Source organism: Panthera onca, chromosome A3 (genome assembly GCF_046562875.1).
Source record: "Panthera onca isolate mPanOnc1 chromosome A3, mPanOnc1 haplotype 2, whole genome shotgun sequence".
In the NCBI taxonomy this organism is placed as follows: domain Eukaryota; kingdom Metazoa; phylum Chordata; class Mammalia; order Carnivora; family Felidae; genus Panthera; species Panthera onca.
The window spans coordinates 123,765,760-123,784,314 of NC_138341.1; the positions used below are offsets into that span (position 1 = coordinate 123,765,760).

General features: G+C 54.4%; 1 protein-coding gene across 5 annotated transcripts in view; it reads left to right on the top strand.

Moving 5' to 3' along the window:
* Positions 1-10,079, top strand: part of TOX2 (TOX high mobility group box family member 2) — a 134,844-nt gene extending 124,765 nt beyond the window's left edge. For 4 of the 5 annotated variants that reach the window (XM_060618374.3, XM_060618365.3, XM_060618378.3 and 1 more), the window contains 6 exons: positions 1,957-2,196; positions 4,590-4,817; positions 5,264-5,344; positions 6,021-6,416; positions 7,111-7,241; positions 9,730-10,079. In XM_060618374.3, coding sequence (XP_060474357.1) covers positions 1,957-2,196; positions 4,590-4,817; positions 5,264-5,344; positions 6,021-6,416; positions 7,111-7,241; positions 9,730-9,766 — 1,113 coding nt within the window. In that variant the 3' untranslated portion in view covers positions 9,767-10,079. The remainder of the gene's footprint in view (positions 1-1,956; positions 2,197-4,589; positions 4,818-5,263; positions 5,345-6,020; positions 6,417-7,110; positions 7,242-9,729) is intronic. The other variant, XM_060618361.3, reaches the window with a different exon arrangement.
* Positions 10,080-18,555: the final 8,476 nt, after the last annotated feature.

The following is an 18,555-nucleotide window of genomic DNA, read 5'->3' on the forward strand; positions in this document are numbered from 1 at the left end:
ATTGGGAATGAGGATTTAACTACAAAAACTATAGAGTAGGTTAAAAATATGATAACATTATCCCAGTTATATGCTATTAATGTTAAAATGTGGACAAAGTAGACAGTTGAAGTATATATGTATGTAACTTACCAGAATTAACTAAAGAGAATATGGAAACTAAAATAACCACGGAAAATACTGTGAAAATCAGTCTTTCGAAAAGCACATAACACAAATGCCAACATTGGCTAAAGATAACCCCCCAGAAAATGGAAACGAGGACAAACCTAAAAAAGAAAGTTCCTTAGAACTGAGGACATACCAGACAAAATGAAACAAACACACATCCAGGCAAAGACGGCGATGTTCCGATCAGATTCCACTGAATTCAAGGCAAAAGGAGGCACTTTATAATAATAATAATAACATTCATGGGGCACCTGGGTGGCTCAGTCAGTTAAGTGTCCAACTCTTGGTTTCGGCTGAGGTCACAATCTCATAGTTTGTGAGTTCGAGCCCCACATTGGGCTCTCTGCTGACAGTGCAGAGCTCTCTTGGGATTCTCTCTCCCTCTCCCTCTGCCTCTCGCTCTGCCTCTCTCTCTCTCTAAAAATAAATAAATAAACTTTTAAAAATTTCATAAAAACATTCAATCCATAATGAAGACAGTTTTCTTTTTCCAACAAAAACCAACATTAAGCCCTGTGATGACAGCTCAGAGCCTGGAGCCTGCCTCAGATTGTGTGTGTGTCTCTCTCTGCCCCTCCCCTGCTCGTGCTCTGTCTCTCTATCTCAGGAATAAACATTAAAAAAATTTTTTTTTAATTAGAAAAAAAAGAAATTGGATTCTTTTGAGGAGAAAAAAAACTCCCACATAATAAAATGGGAAATCCATGAACTTGCCTAATGAAGAGAACATGGGAGGAAAACAGCTCCTGGACATGAGAAATTAACAAAAGGAAAAATAACCACAGATGCAATGGAAATAAAAATAGGGGCACCTGGCTGGCTCGGTCGGTGGAGCATGTGATTCTTGATCTCGGGGTTGTAGGTTCGAGCCCCACATTGGGTGTCAAGATTACTTAAAAATAAAATCTTTTAAAAAAAATGAAATAAAAATAATTATGAGTATGCAAATTGTTATGCCTCACTCAACAGTGTGTGCGTGTATATATAAAATATTTAGGTGAAAAGAACACACCGTTCTACAGATGTATTTAGTATGAGAAATGCCTGTATGTAAAAATCAGGAGCTTTCTTATATTCCAAAAATAATAAGTTAGAAATATCATAAGGAAGATTTGATGAGGAAATTACTGACTTAGAGGAAGAAAAGTACAAAGCTTTATTAAGGGATTTATTTCTTCTATGTGTTTAACAAACACTTATACACAATATATGGCTTACTAGGGGCCAGGCACATTTTGTCCTACCCAAACCTAAAAGGTAGTTTTAATTATTATCTGCATTTTTTTGCATGAAGAAACTGAGGCACAGAGAGGATACATAACTGGGCCAAGGTCACACAGCTTATAAGTGGCTGAACCGGGATCCAAATCACAGCCAGCCTCCAGCACCTGTGCTCTTTGCTGTAGCGCTGCATAGCAAGTAAATGAACAGACACACCGTGTTCTAGGAGGGAGGACTCAGTATCAGTAAATGGAAAATGATCAGTAAAATGATCAATTCACTGCTGGCCTGAGCTCTCTGGCGAGGGCTGAACTGCTAACCATCTGTCCAGGGTGAATGTCAACAGAAGGCAAACTGTCAGGGAGCTCTAGGCTGCCCCCGGGTGCACCGAATCTCACCCCTGCCCACCCCCCGACCCCACCGCTGGAGCCTGGGGAAGCCCAGCTGGGAGTGGAGCCCCCCAGCCTTCTCATCTGCATGCCGCTGCTCTGAGTCCCACGGTGCAGAGGTGATGGTGGCCGGCGGGTCCTCCCTAGCTCACAATGCCCTGTCCTATTCTCTTAGATCCAGGAGATGGTCCACTCGGAGGTTGCTGCCTACGACTCAGGCCGGCCTGGGCCCCTCCTGGGCCGCCCGGCGATGCTGGCCAGCCACATGAGTGCCCTCAGCCAATCCCAGCTCATCTCTCAGATGGGCATCCGGAGTGGCATCGCCCACAGCTCCCCGTCACCCCCAGGGAGCAAGTCAGCGACGCCGTCTCCCTCCAGTTCAACTCAGGAGGAGGAATCAGAAGCGCATTTCAAGGTAGGGAGGGTGGAGATGCAGAGCCCTAACTGATGCCCTCCTGTCAGCAGGTGGGTGGGCCCTGTGTGGAAATTGGCATCACCTACCTCTAGACAAGACTAGAAGGGTCTAACTGTACCCTTTGCTGGAAGACACGGAGGAGGAAAATCAGCAGGTAGAACGGGGCCCACTGGCTGGAACGCCTGGGCAGTGGGGATGGTGGTGACTGGAACTCGGGATACCTGGGTTCAGCTGCTAAATTTGCTGAGCATCTTTGACAAGATCCTCAGGGTCACATCTTAGGGCCACATTGGCCTTTTAGGAGAAAATGTTCTGATAAAAATGGGTGGCCCAGCAGAAGGCATCTCTGGACTGCGCTGACCGCAGGATGGGGCACTAAAAATGAACACCACCACCCCAGTCACTGGGGACACACCCCCCCAACATCCCTGGAGTCATGGGTGGTCCTGCCTCTTAAGAACAGGTCGGAGGGGAGAGGTCACCAGCTGTCCAGGCTTGTCCTTTCTTTGCACTGACAAATCCCCCTGGCTGTTGGAAAGCATCTTGTTTTACTGGGGCCGAAAACAGAGGCCCAGAAAGGCCCAGGATGGAAGCTGTCACTGGGAGCCTCCCAATGAGCCCGTGGCAGAATAAACTTGATCCCACCACTTCCGCCTCCCTTCCTTCTTCATAAGGGCCTCTCACCCCTTTCCACACAGTGGCCCTGCAGATGCCTGGGAGCAGGAGCCATGGCGCCTGTCCCCTCTAGCAGAGACCCTGACCTCCTGGGCCTGGGGGGGGGGGGGGGGGCGGGGCGCAGGGGGAGGCGCATCTGGATCCGGTTCAGCTTCATCCTCAGGATAATTTGGTCTCTGCCATAGGCCAGACAGGAGCCGTTTTTATTTTATTTTTTATTTAACGGACACTTGGGGCCAGACGCTGTTCTAAGCACATAACAAGTATGCATCCATGTAATCCTCACCACAGTCCTGGCGGTAGGTGCCATCATCTATCTCCAGTTGGCCGATGGGAAAACTGAGGCCCAGAGAGATTGTGTAACTTCTCCAGCATCACCAAAACAGGATTCAGACTGAGGTGGTCACAGTCTGGCTCCAGCTGATGTGCTCTTGGCCACCTGTAGTGCCCTGTCATCTCTTCCTCATCCAGCGGTGTATCTGCATCCCTCCTCCTGCTAGAGCCTCTCCTGGGGTGGACACAACCGGGCCCGGAGGGCGGCCAGCTGCACATAGAGGCAGGAACAGAACGGGCTCTGCTGCAGACTGCCCCTCACTGTCCCGCAGACTCAGAGGCCTGAATCTTGTCCAGTGGCCCACGGTTTCCCTATCAGTTCCCGGCGTCACTTTCATCTGCTTGGTGCAGGCTGACAGTCCTCATTGCAGGATCCAGGGCCTTTGACCAAAGTTCCTGGTCCCTCCTGTGTGGCCTGAAGGGTCCTTTTGGGGACCTGCTGAGGTCTGTGGTGAGCATCCCTATACTGTACCCATCCTGCAAGCCCTGAGTCCGACACTCACGGGATTGCAGTCCTGGAGTCTGATTGCTCCTGAAGGCCAGGTGTCCAGAGTGAGGCCACACCCAGCGAGTCACATAACCCCTTTCCCATCCAGCCATGTCACAGGGGCCCCTGGGGACTATGCCCCCTGCCCCAAGTTGCACACCTGAAAATTGGCGGGAGACACTGATCTTCTGTGGTTAAGGATCATCTTTGGGGATGATTTGTGATCACAAGAAAGGAGAGCTGTTAAGAAAAATATATATAAAACTTGGAAATCGGGCCCTGAACAACAGCTGCACGCTCCTTCAGTGGCGTACCACAGCATTGTCCAGCAGGCTTGCTCCAGAATTACCGGTCCTCTGGGAGAATGTGCCGCTGTTGTGATTCATTACTCATGATCGATTAGGGGACTTTACACCCTGTAAAGTCAGATGTTAACTTGGGAAAGAAGTGGTAGAGATGTAAACAATTTTCGTCTGATTACAAGGCAAATGAATTTTTCCCTATAGAGATGCAAATGACTTCTGCCCCGTAGAAAAGATTAAAAGCCCCCAAAGCGATAGTTTCATTACTCTGTAGGGCAGTTTTGCTTATATTTCTTTGAATCAACTTTGCTGCCTTGCTGATTTTCATTAATGAGTTAAGCACAAACCCCAGAGTTCCTAGCTCCTACCCAGCCTGTGCGTATGTCTGTTGCCTCCCTCACCTAGAGAGTGAGGAGCATGACCATGTGTTCAAGCCCAGGGTGGTGGCCAGCCCACCACCGCCCATGCATGCGTGGAGTCAGACAGGGAGGTGGTGGGGTGCTGAGGAAGGTCCCCTCTGCCTCAGGCTGGGGTGGGTAACCTTTGACAGGAGGCCCCCAGCTTCTCTGTTTTTCTGACTCCTCTCACCTGCGCAGATGTCCGGAGAGAAGAGACCCTCGGCTGACCCAGGAAAAAAGACCAAGAACCCAAAGAAGAAGAAGAAGAAGGACCCCAACGAGCCTCAGAAGCCTGTGTCGGCCTATGCGCTCTTCTTCAGAGACACTCAGGCCGCCATCAAGGGACAGAACCCCAGCGCCACCTTTGGAGATGTGTCCAAAATCGTGGCCTCTATGTGGGACAGCTTGGGAGAGGAGCAGAAGCAGGTGAGTCTCTGTCCCTTTTGGGACCGTCCCCCGAGGCTTTGAGGCCCTGGAGCCAGTGACAGACTTGGAATGTCTGAAACCAGGAAGACACTCTTACGGAGGTCTTTTCCTGGACTCAGTTTGCCCATCTGTAATCTGGGAAGCTATTCCAGTTCTGCTGTTTGCCAGCTGTGTTCTCTAGTGACTTAACCAGTCTGGATTTCGGCTTCCTCATCTGTAAAACACGAATAAGCATCTCCGTCCGTCTTGTCGCTCCAACTGTGTGAGTCTGGAGTCCAGACCAGAGCTTCCTCTCCCACCTACCGTGTGCCCATGGCTCCTCTCATGGGCGTCCAGGGAGGATAGGGAGCAGAACCAGCCCTAGGCAGATTCCAGTTACCAGCTGTGGGACCTCGGGCTGATCGCCGGAGCCCTCCCCAGTGTTGCCCATGTCTTGAATCTTTCAGGCCTACAAGAGGAAGACCGAGGCAGCAAAAAAGGAGTATCTGAAGGCTCTGGCAGCCTACAGGGCCAGCCTCGTATCCAAGGTAACACCCTGGACCGTGGGCCCGGCCGTGATGAGGGTGGCACCGCCCAAGGGATAGAGCAAGAACTGAGGCCCATGGGAACGGTCAGAGCTACAGTTTGTGGAGAGAGTGGATAAGACCAATGTGGTCACTTCTCCGGTGTGCCTACTATGTGCTGCGCTCATGCTGAGCACTTTACATGTATCTTGTTTCATTTAATTCTTCCAAGAACCCAGCGTTCAGTGAGGTTAAGCAACTTGCCTGACATGATGAGCGTAGGGGCATTGTCTGAAAGCTATCCTAGAGGACATGGCAGGTGGGTTAGGCCCTAAAGCGTCGGGTGGGGGGAGGGGGGTGTTCCAAGTTGAGGGAACAGCACGTGCAAAGGCATAGAGGCCGTAGAGGAGCATAAATAGAGGATGTCCCAGCTGGATGGTGCTGGCCTCACGGGCCAGGCTGAGGAGTATGGGCCTCATGGGCAGGGAAACCCCAGGGATTAGTGCAGGAGGTGGTTGGATGGTCAGAGCCAAGTGCACTGATGACCCAGAATTACCTCCGGTTAGCTCATAGCTCCCTGCCAAGGGGTCAGAGAGCCAGCCAGGGGCCATGGCAGTGGTTTGCAGACCCTGCTGGTCTCATGGCCCAAGTTCTGGCTTATCCGTCTTCCCCAGAATAATTGGTGTCTGTCTCCTTGCAGAGCTCCCCAGACCAGGGTGAGACCAAGGGCACTCAGGCAAACCCACCGGCCAAAATGCTGCCACCCAAGCAGCCCCTTTATGCCATGCCGGGCCTGGCCTCCTTCCTGACGCCATCGGACCTGCAGGCCTTCCGCAGCGGGGCCTCTCCCGCCAGCCTTGCCCGGACGCTGGGCTCCAAGTCACTGCTGCCTGGCCTCAGCGCGTCCCCGCCACCGCCCCCCTCCTTCCCTCTCAGCCCTCCACTGCACCAGCAGCTGCCGCTGCCGCCCCATGCCCAGGGTGCCCTCCTCAGTCCGCCTGTTAGCATGTCTCCAGCCCCCCAGGCTCCTGTCCTGCCCACCCCCATGGCACTGCAGGTGCAGCTGGCTATGAGCCCCTCACCTCCAGGGCCACAGGTAAGGACGGCCCAGTAGGAACATGCCCTTCAGGACCCCTCATGGGGAAGGGAGGTGGCTTGGGATTTCAGATACTGGCCCTGCCCCTCACTAACCTAGGCTCCTTACCTCTCTCTGAACCTCAGTCACATCTATGAACTGGCTCTAGCATACCTTCCCCGAGATACACCGGCTACAGTGAACAGTTGACAAGTTCCCAGACAGATGCTTTGGATCCTTAGGATGTCCCAGGCCCTCCTCTTCTCCTCTGTCCATTTCTGCTCTCTGGCCCGAGGGGCTGAAAGCCATGCAGCTTCTGCCAGACCAGCCCCAGCCCCTGACTCTCCCCAGCGCCTTCAAAGTCTGACCCCACTGATTGTTCCACAGATACTCTTACGAGACTTGTGTGGCTCAGCACGATAACTCCATTTTATAGACTGGGAAACCAAGGCCAGAAAAGGAAAGGCCCCGAAAGCAAGAGTCCTTCACCCCGCTGATGCAGCCAGGAGAAGGGTTGAATTTTCCAGAAGGTGCTCCGCTAGGGAGAAGGAAGAAGCATTCCAGGCAGAGAGGCAGAGTGGAAGTTTTGTAGAGGCCGGAGGAAGTGTCTCCGTGAACACCCTCAGGCACATAGAGTTCCCACCCCCTGCTTGCTGCTGGAGATGTGCACCCCACTTTCTCCCCTTTGCTCACCTGCCTCCTTTCCCCTGGGCAGGACTTCCCTCACATCTCCGAGTTCCCCAGTGGGTCCGGATCCCGCTCACCCGGCCCGTCCAATCCCCCAAGCAGCAGCGGAGACTGGGACAGCAGTTACCCCAGCACGGAGTGTGGCGTCAGCACGTGCAGGTGGGTCCTCACCCTGGCCTCCGCCGCAGCCCCGGGGCTGCCAGGGGACGGGAGGGGCAAGGCTCTGCGGGTCACTGTCAGCCCTGCGGGAGTGCCCCGGGGGTGCCCGCAGTCTTGCGAGAAGACACAGGACGAAGCAAGACCCCAGAAGGACTCCGCTGGTCTGACGCCAGGGCCTGGGAGACGGGGCCAGCTTCAGTCTTCCTTTTCCTCCTTCCGTCCTGGTTGTCTCACTGGTGCCACCATGTGACACTCACCGATGGCTCCTCTGTCCTCAGTCAGGTTCCCTGGAAGCAGAGCTGATGCGGGTGCTTTCGATGGTGCCGAGGGAGAGCTTGTGGGAGAAGGGAAGGGAGAGGGGCAGGACAGGGCCCCCGGAGGGAGCTGAGAGAGCTCAGCCACAGACTCACTTCAGCCTGATCCCACCGTGAGCTCGGAGCTCGGCCACAGATGGCCCTGCAGACTTGGTCCTGCTCTGAGGTTAGGGCTTTTTGTACCCATGTCTGTCAGCCATTGGCTCTGGGCTGCCCCAGGGGTGTGGCCCCCAGGCAAGGCAGGTCTCGTCCACCCCCGGGCAGCTCTCTGGGGAGGGCAGGAGAGGGGGTCTGGGGGAGGCACGAGCAAGAAGGGCCAAGTGGCCAACACGGGGAGCCTCAGACCTTACTGGTACCCCTACCGCCCGCTGCAGCCCAGCACCCCCTCTGACACCCACCCCCCCCCCCGACTTGGCTGGTCCCTGGTCCTCATGTGGACCTCGTCCTCCAACCTCCTCTCCCATCCTTCATTCTCAGCCTCTTAGCCTGTCAATGCCACACTAACTTTCCTTCCTCTAGAAGGTCTTCCTGACCCAAGAGACAGTGACCCCTCATTTCAGAAGAGGGAAATGGGGTACGGATGTCACCTTATTCCTCTACCCACCAGCCCTGACTGCCATCCCCTGGCAAGAACTAACCCTGTGGCCACACCCTGGGTATGTGGTCCCAGCAGCAACCCCACACCCTGGAAGTCTGGATGGTCATGTTTGGTGGACAGGAGGTGCTCTCTGTGGCCGGGCTCCAGCTCCGCCTAAGCCTGGCTGTCGGCCTCTCTGTTCCTCACCCGGCCAAGCCCGCCAGGGAGCGAGCAGACAGGGCTCGTGCCCCGCTGCTGAGGGCCAGTGCCCGGCCACAGACTCTGCCTGGGTGGGCAGACTGCGCTCAGCGGGAATTCCTGTCCCCCTACCTGGGCAGGTGCAGACCCTCCCTCCACGGGCTCCCTTCCCAAGAGTCAGAGTGTGGGGCTGGGAGCTCTACGATGGACATTAGGGAATGCGTCCGAGCTTCCCCCCAACACGGAGGGCAGCCCACAGCTGTGCCCTATTTTACTTATGTTTTAAGTGGAGGTAGAACTGGCACATTAGTTTCAGGTGTACCACAGAGTGATCGAATCAGACTCGCGCTTCCTGGGAGATGATCACCACAGAGAGTCTAGGTAACATCTGTTGCCACTCAGAGTTACAGATTCTTTTCTTGTCCTGAGAACCTTTCAGATTACTCTCTTAGCAGCCTTCAAGCGTATAAATGTACAAAAATACAGTATTAGTAACCGAGGTCCCCTGCTGTACATGGTATCCCCAAGACGTATTCATCTTCGAGCTGGAAGTTTATTTATACCTTTGGAGCCTTCACCCGTTTTACCCATCCCCCCGCCCCCCCCCCCCCCCCCCCCCCCGTCTCTGGCACCCAGCAGTCTGTTCTCTGTGTCTATCAGCTTGGTTTGGGATTTGTTTAGACTCGACATGTAAGTGAGATCATCTGATACTGGTCTTTCTCATCTTTCTCGGACTTATGTCACTTGGCACAAGGCCCTCAAGGTCTCCCGCTCTCACAGATGGGCATCCTATTTGTAAAAAAATTTTTTTAATGTTTATTGATTTTTAAGAGACAGAGCAGGGGAGGGGCAGAGAGGGAGGGAGACATAGAATCCAAAGCAGGCTCCAGGCTCCGAGCTGTCAGCATGGAGCCCGATGCGGGGCTTGAACCCATGAACCGTGAGATCATGACCTGAGCCGAAGTCGGATGCCTGACTGACTGAGACACCCACGCGCCCTGAGCGTCCTATTTTAAAAACACAGAAGGCACCTTCCTGCCCTCCTCGGATTCCATGTGGAATTTACAAATGGAAACCGACTCCACACGGACCTGAGAGCTGGGGTGTTGTTGGAACACCTTCTCTGAAGGACAGGCACTCGCAGCCACCTTTCCCCAGCGCTGAGGACCTCGTGGTCCCCAGCCGGGGTTCCAGGAGGGGAGTTTGGTTCTGCCTGGTGGCCCATCAGGGAGGGACCAGTGGTCTCCAGAGGGGCAGCGCATCCAGGGTGAGGGTGAAGGCTAGCGAACAGGTGGCCTGGCACCGTCCGCTCCAGGCCGTGCGTGCGTTCAGGTCCCTGGGAGCCGGAGGGCGCCTGGCTGGGCTCCCCCGGCTCTGACAGCCCCTCCTCTCTCCCCAGCCTGCTCCCCAGGGATAAATCGCTCTACCTCACCTAATCCCGCCTCCCCTCTCCTCCCTGAGGCTTGCTGGAGGGGTACTGCTCCGAGCCTGAAGGGCCCACAGCAGAAGGGGAGCCTTGGCAGGAAGCGGGGTGACCGGAAGGAGACGGCAGTGACACACGGACGCCCCGGGGCCTCGTCTCTTCCTCCACCTCACACCAGACTCTGCAGAGGCAGCCCGCCGCCCCGCCGCCAGCCCAAAGAACCTGCAGGAACCTTCTGCCCCCGACCTGCTTGCTCCAGGGTTACCGTGGACCCCGCTCCTCGCCCTGCACGCTGTACTCTGCGTCTGGACGTCTGGCCCCAGCCCAGGCTCGCGTGGGCTGCCCCCGGAGGGGTCGCCTTCTGACAGAAACCCACCCCCAGATGCACGGGCCCAGGGCCGCCCGGCCACAGACGTGCACATGCGGTTTTACAGTGTGAACAAAGATTATGAAACGTCTAGACTATTGCCTCCACGTAAGTAGTTGACTAAGTGTTTTAGAACCGTGAAGACAGCTGTGAGATTATTTTGTGGGGGAGGGGAGTAGTTTCCTTTTAAGGTGACAACCATTTTCTATGACCCTTAGCACATTTTTGTTTAAGTCTTCTCTTATGGGAGAGGTGCACCAAGCAGCGGCCAAACCGGCTCCCCGCCTGTGCAGCACGTGCCGGACGACTTGTAGCCACACTGGGAGACATTGCGCTTTTTTTCTTAACCCTACGTCCGTCTATTTAAAATTGCCAACACCGACCTTTGTCTATTTATGGAGAAAAGTTGAGAACAGAAATGCAGTCTATCATCAAGTGTGTGTGGTTTTCGGGTTCGGTTTGGGTTTTGGTTCTTAGTGTTGTTTGCAGCTGTTCCCTGGCCCTGGCGGGTGTCCGTCCCGGCGCCCAGTGCTTCTCTCCGTTCCTTTCTAATAAAACTTCCGAAAAGTTGAAACTCGGTCTGTTCCTTCATGCGCTTGGCGAGCCAGACCCAGGCCTTCCGAGGTGCCTTGTGGCAGCAGCTCTGCCCTCGACGCCAGCGGCATCTGGGCCCAGCGTCACCTGCCGTTTACTCGCCCGGAGGGGAGGGTCTGTGTGGACGACTGCGCCTCCGTGTCGCGTCTGCAGAAGTAGGACAGCAGTGGCGCCCACACACGCCTGCCGGTGACGATGGCGGTCAACGGGGGCAGGGGGCTGGCCGCGCAGGGCGCATCTGCCTGGGGGAGGCGAGAGCTGGGTTCGGGGAGCCCTGAGGATGCTCCCAACCTGAACGTAAGGGGCAGCCCAGACAAGGGCGTCTAACCCAGATTTCCCAACAGATGTTCAGTGGTGATACCAAAAAAAAAAAAAAAAAAAAAGTAATAATTATGTGACTATTTTAACTGTATCTGGAAAAATCACAGTTTCTTGGTATGGAGGAGCCCTCCCATCCCCACCCCCACCCCGTCGGCTCTCAGGGCCTCTCCCTCTGCCACCACCCATCACCGTCACCTCCCTTCTCCCAGATAACAGCCCCAGGGCTGGGGCGCAATCTCTCTATGAGCAGTTTCCTCACTGGAGGGCATTTTGTAATCCACTTTGGAAAAAGAAAAAAGAGAACCAAACCAACAACAAAAACAACATGCTGTCATGTCAGTAGCATCATTGCGATGCGAAGCATAAATATTTCATGTGGTTACAATTTCCTTTCCTGTGTGGAGCTTGTCAGTAACACGGTGATGACTTAGTTTAATATTCGACTCTTGCTTCTACATTTGAGAAAACAGTGTCATTGGGATCCACACAGACAACCCAAAATGATGAGTGTAAAGCTCTCAGGTTCTTGCCGGCCCCCCATTGCTGCCCTGGCCTTTGGACGTGTCCACGTGCCAAGGCTGACCTCTCCATTGCAAGGGGCGCTCCGAGATGCCCAAGCGGAGTCTAAATACCCTGCCTGCAGATGTCAGGGGTTGTCCGGTGGCACCCCCAATCTGCCAAGGCCAGTCTGCGTCTGGACCTTAGAGCGGTGCCCCTGACATTGTAAGGACCTTCAGCCCCTGCAGCCCACCCGCCCTGTCCATGGAGACGACCCTTCCAGGTGTCATGCACCTGCTTCAGATTTTTCCACCTCCTCCTGCAGACAGACTGGCATCCCAGCAGAGGCACAGCTTGGGCAAAGGCCAAGCCTCCAGACCCCAGAGGAAGGGGTGGCTGGTCCCAAGAGTGTCCAGCACTAATCCCTCCCTGGAGCTCCACAGGAAGTTCCACATTAGATTGGAAGATGGACAACACGGCACGGAGGGGCCTTCCAATTACTCTTTAATTAAAGAGTCCACAATGTGGGCGCCTGAGTGGCTCAGTCGGCTAAGCGACTGACTGTCGATTTCGACTCAGGTCATGATCTTGCAGTTTATGAGTTCGAGCCCCCCGTGACAGGCCCTGTGCCGACAGTGTGGAGCTTTGCTTGGGATTCTCTCTCTCCCCCTCTCTCTCGGCCCCTCCCATGTGCTCTTACCCTCTCTCTTTCTCAAATAAATGAACTTTGATTAAAAAAAAGAACTAATCGTGGTCAACAGTCCAGTTACATCTTAAAAAAAAAAAGACGAGTCGCCTGGATGGCTCAGTTGGTTAAGCATCCAACTTCAGCTCAGGTCAAGATCTCACGGTTCGTGGGTTCAAGCCCCGTGTCAGGCTCGGTGCCGACAGCTCAGAGCCTGGAGCCTGCTTCAGATTCTGTGTGTGTCTCCCTGTCTCTCTCTCCCTGCCCCTCCCCTGCTGGCACTCTGTCTCTCTCTCAAAAATAAACAGTTTAAAAAAAAAAATAGAGTCCACTGTGCTGAAATTCAATGTGTTCATTCAGCAACACTAAAAACAGGTGAGCGGTTACTTTCTGCCCCAGCTGAGCACCCGGGATGCCTGGGGAATCGCACACAGATTCCACCCCTAGGAGCTCCCTAGCTGTGGTAGCAGAGAAGGAAAATGGTAACAGCTATAAAAGTGTAAGTGTATATTATAAATCATAAAAATATAAAATTCACGATACTATGTGACGAGTACGAAAAGGGGCCGGGAGAAGGCAGAAGAGGGGCCCCCAGGCTAGCCAGGGTCCGCAGCGTCTTCCTGGGGGAGGCGATATGTGGGCTGCTCCCCATCCAGTGACCGGGACTGAGCCAGAGCACTGACATGTGGTTCTAGAGTGCCGTGCTTTCCTGATTCAGGACCCCCAGAGGCCGTGGCTCTGTGATTGTGATTCTCTGTGATTATGAATCCCAAAGAATTCTCTCTGGAAGAAGCTGAGGCTGAGTCCACAGAGCTGCGTGGGGATCTCAGAGGCAGGAACAGGGGCGGCTGTCCTCAGGTTGAAGGTGAACCTCAGGCGCAGTGCATGTTCTCACCTGCCGGGGTCTGGGCCAACCGGGCTCCCTGTATGGTAGGGGTGGCTGAGGGTGCCATGCGTGCGGAGGTGGTGTGAGCGTGGGTGACGTGCCCCTGTGTGTGAGTTGTGTGTAGGGTGGCGAGGTGTGCACGTGTGGTGTGTCTGTATCTGCAGGCTTGTGCTGCGCACCTGCAGGTCTGCGGGGTGCACGTCTGTGTGGTGTGCTTGTGAGTACAAGATGCAACGTGCATGTGGTGTGTGTACGTGTAGTTGGTGTGCATGTAGGAGAGGACACACGTGTGCACTGTGCCCAAAACACAAATGCATGCGCACACATCAAACTCACACGGGGGCACATTACACACGCCTGCACCCTACGAGCACGCATGTGCACATGCACACACATCACACGCATTCACGGTACATAATGCATAGCACGTGGACGTGCACACCAGACACATCACATACCACAGGCACACAACGCCCATACACACATGTATGCTACGTGTGCGTGCATATCATGCAACGACACCACACACATGAGCATGTGCACACGTACATCATACATATGCACACTATGTTCATACACACAAATGCACCGTGCACATGCATACAAATATCTTCCTTTCACCCACCCACTGGACACACAAGTGCATATATATATATATACATATATATATATATATATATATATTTTTTTTTTTTTTTTAAAGGGGCAGAGAGTCTGAGGGGGTGAAAAGCAGGGGGGGGAGAGAGAGAGAATCCCAAGCAGGCTCCATGCTTAGCATGGAGCTCGTCATGGGGCTCTATTCCACAACACTGGGATCACGACCTGAGCCAAAATCACACGCACAAACCACACAACTGCACATCCTCACGCACGGCACATACGTATCCATGCATAAGTTAATGTGGGAATGAAATGTTCTTGAAAATTTGGAAGAGTTCACATGCAACAAATCTGGCACACACTTATAGGTTCGGGGGCTTTAAAAAAACTGCCCAGCACCTCCGTTATTACACAGCTCTGCTCCCTAAACCTCCCCAAATGAATAACCCCAAAGCCACCAGAGGCAGAAGGGCAGTCACTCAGAAGTGGCGCGCGGTGGTGAGGAGGGAGGCGGGGCGGAGGGCACCCCTGCAGACTACGGCTCGGCTGCCCGCTGTCTGTGTGCCACGTCCCCCTTCCCGCGTCCTGCAGTATTAACTGTGGGTCAGCGTCCCCTGCTTCCGAGGTGCCGTCACGTAAGCTAACGCTCACTGCTGGACCAAGCCGTGTACCTGAAACGTATTTTTTCCTTGAATAATTTTCTGCTTTTGCTTCTCGTTTCTCGAGTGGTCACTTTCCCAGTCTCTGCCACACGAGCCTCTGGGACCTCACGGCCCTGTGACTCACTCTGCCTGTGCTCGGATGCTGGTGCCAGTCCGTCCTCTTTCTGGAGGTGGCCTCGCCCTGAAGCTTCCTTTCTGTGCTTGTGATTCGCAAACCCCTCTGTTGTCGCCCACCAGAGGGTCCTCTCCTTTCTGGGTTCCATCGAGCCCTCTCTCTGGCGTCGCTTCTCCGTGGTGGCGGGGCACATCTGCCCCTGGCTTTCTCAGAGAGGGCAGATGGAGAATAAAGGTGCAGTTCCGCCATCATTTTCATTCTCCCTGCGCCCCCGGCCCATGGTTTGACTGGGTGAAGGTGTCTAACTTTCTCTGCGACCCAAGGCACTGCTTCATGGCCTCCTGGTCTCCAGCTCTGCTGCTGGGGAGACTGCTGTCATCCGCTTCTCCGCTCTTTGTCACTTCATGTTCCCCCTTCCCTGGTAGCTTTCAGATTTTCTGTCTCTACATCTCGAGACGGCACAATGGTGCACGTTTTGAGGGTCTTTGCTGTGCCGGCCCCGAGTGGGCCCTTCCAACCTGCAGCGAGCTAGATACGGCATCTCGCCTCCAACTTCGGTCTTACAGACCGTATTTTTGTAATCAGAAGGCAGGAACTCGGCTTCCTGGCGCTCTTGTCCATGAAGAAACGGTAGCGCCCATCACTAATGGGAGGAGGACGTGGGGGACAAAGCACTTCAGGTAATTGTGCCCCGGAAGTGTCTCGTGGGGGTGGGGGCTGGGAGGACAGGGTCATGCTCCCTCATCTTCCTCTCTCAGGCTGGCCCTTGGCCAGACTCACATCCCCAGCTCAGCCAGCCCTTGTCTAAGCCCCCGGCCGGCCCACCTTCCATGAAGACAGAGGACCAGTTTGCTAGGGGCGCCATAATGAAACACCACAGACTGGGTGGCTTACACAACAGACATTTATTTTCTCACAGTGGAGCCTGGAAGTCCAAGATCAAAGTGTCGGCAGGCTTGGTTTCTTCCGAGGATCCTCTCTTTGGCTCGCAGATGGCTGCCTTATCTCGTGTCCTCACCTGGTCTTTTCTCTGCGCACAAGAGCCCTTAGCATCCCCCCCGTGTGACCAGATTTCCTCTTCTTATAGGGACACCAGTCCAATTGGATGAGGGCCCACCCTAATGGCCTCATTTTGCCTTAATCACCTCTTTAAAGGCCTCCTCTCTAAAGATGGTGACCTTGTTAGGTACTGGGGCTGAGGGCTTCGACATAGGAGTTACAGGGGAGACACAGGTCAGCCAGAACAGAGTGGTTGGGACTGATTAGAAATCCCACAGTGAGGGTTAAGTCCACTCACCGGTTCAAGGGCCAGGCGAAAGGGAACTGTAAGGACACAAACTGGGAAGGATTCCGCCCGGGCGCATAAAACAGCCAGATCACTCCACTGGGAGAAGGCTGCGAAGTCCAAATGTGCCTCGTCTGCCTCCAGCTCACCATCGTCCGTCCCAGGAGACCCACGCATCTGATGGTGCCTCGCGTGCTGGAATGACTCAGAGAACGTTTCCTCGCCTGTCAGGGGAGAGCGCTGAAGGACAGGACTGCCTCCCACATCCCTGGCATGACACTGGGCCACAACCTCTTGTCATCTCTCCCGGGTGCCTCCCCAAACCAGATCTGATTCCAGTCCATGAAATGTTATGAGCACCAATGGAGGTGCAAATGCAAATGACCTCAGAGTCGGGCAGGTAACATAAACAAACGACTGAGGCAGGATAACAGGCCAGGGCGCGGCCGAATGGAAGGTGCCCTGCCAAAAAGCATTCAAACTCAGGGTGTCTGAGGACACCGCGCAGGCCAAAGCACAACGAGCTTGCCAGCCCAGTGCAGCCTCCGGGCAGTTCGCGCCTCCTACGAGGAGACGGTGAAGAGATGGGCCTTGAAGACAGACCTGGTTTTGAACCTTAGCCTCGTAGTTGCAAAGCACAATCGTGTTTCAAATCACAGAGCTGGTGTGAGGAAAATATGAATTAATGTATGTAAAGTGCTTAGTGCAGGGCCTGGCACATAGTAAGTGCTTAATTTATAGTAGCTGTTATTACTGTGGTTAAGTCGGTGGATAGCAATGGTGATGAATTTTGTGTAAAAGCAGCCTGCCTTCTCAAGAGCGCATCTGTGAGACCACTCATGTGTGGGGCCGTGGCGCCCCCAGGTGGTCAACATCGATAACTGCAGTGCAGTGGAACAGGCCGAAGAAAATGGTTAGGGGCCAAGTTAAGCTTTAGGGTGAGACAACGGGTTTGCGTCCAGTTCTGCTGTGTGCAAGTAGGTGACGGGCATTCACCTGCACTCTCACCCTCCGTGTCTCCAGCAACTAGAATCCCATGGAGCGGCCCTAACAACTTAATGATACCGTCCGCCATGCAAGGGATATGAATACCCCCTAGGAAGTGCTGGCCATGATCCCAGCATGATCCTGCCGCGATGCCAGCGCGACGGCAGCGTGAGCCTAGTGCTCAGAACACCACCGGCCCCACACTGCCAACATCCTTCCATCTTGTGGGGAGGAGAAGGTGGATGCCCCTTTGTTATTTACTTTTCTTATTGGGTGGAGCTGACGGGTGACTCTGAGTCCCTGACCGAAAAGAGACGCCCCCTGTGGATACCTGAAATCTCACTGGAGCCAAGTATTCTTTTGATAACTTTTGATAACGCTTTGCTCCATCCAGACTTTTTCACAGTGACAATCCCCCTGTAACTTGCAAATGCCCAGATGAGGATGACGGTGCACCAGCCGCTTTCCTCCCAGACAAGAGGGGCCCGGGGGAGACTGGGGGTGAGGGACGTGTTGTGTTGTCATGATCTCTAGAGAGACCCCCACTCCACACACACACCTTTCACCCCACTTGCTTTTCTGCCCCCACAGGCGACTTCCTTCCTTCCTGGAGACCAGAAGGGGATGAGGGGCCCGCTAAGGGAGGCCTTCCTAGAGCGGGACGCCTGCCCTCCAGCTGTCGAGCCATCCCCAGGAGGTGGAGGACCCGAGGCCAGGCCTCGGCTTGGGCTGCATTTCCCTCTGGCCCAGCCACCCCCACACCAGCCCCGCTCACGCCTCCTCCCTGGGCTTGTTTTCCAGGAAACTGAAGTTCCTTCTGTCCAGATACCCAGAGGGGCCTCTGCTTGCTCCCTGAGCATCGTTTCCTACTGCCCTGGAAGATTCCTGCCAAGACCCTAAGGTAGTGGTCAGTGATCATAGGCCCTGGCAACGCCCACAGGGTGGTTTCAAGTTCCCCTTTGGCACAAGACACCTTAAATGAACACTGGACGTGGCAGACGACGGGAGGCACTTCCCGGAGCTGCGGCTGGCCAGGACTGGGACGGTCTGTGTGCGGCACCTGAGCCACCAGGGGGCGCCCGACTCTGACCAACCTTCCCTGACTGGGAGACTCCAATGGGGGCTCAGGAAGGAGCCTTCTTTATCTTCTTTTTTTCCCCTTTCCCACCCCCGATGAGCCTTCTTTTCAAACCATCCAAGGCGATTCTAATGCAGTCATCCCTCTGCCCCTACCCCTCGCTCCCACGTCCTACACACACACCCCCCCACACATCCCCACCCCTTTGGGACTCATGGGGTCCTCCATCAAAATGCAAGGGGGCTTTTGAGAGGGCTTGGGCAGTAGTGTGGTGTGCAGCCATGATGACCCATGTCTCCATCTCTCCACTTCTCTCTCGGCTGGGCTTTACTACATAAGCGTCGACATTTTGCGGAATCCTCACTGCAGTTGGACATAGCTATTATTATTTCCCCTGCTTTATAGATGAGGAAACTGCGGGTCACAGAAGACAAGTAAGGGGCTGAGCAGGACTGCAGGCCAGGAAGACCTAACCTCAGAGTTCAGGCTCTTTCTTCTACCATACGCTGCTCAGGGAAGGTTCTGGAAGTCTGCTTTAGAAATTCAGGGTTTGTCCTAGAAGGTCTTTGATCTGCCCCACCAGAACTGAAGCCCTTTGGCTGCCCCTCAAGAGGTTTTAGAGAAACTGTGTGTGTGAGAGAGACAGGACCCCCAGCCTCTCTTGCCCCCCTTGGCCAGTGCCTCAACCAGGGCCCACAAGCAGACACCACAGCCCCACCGCAGC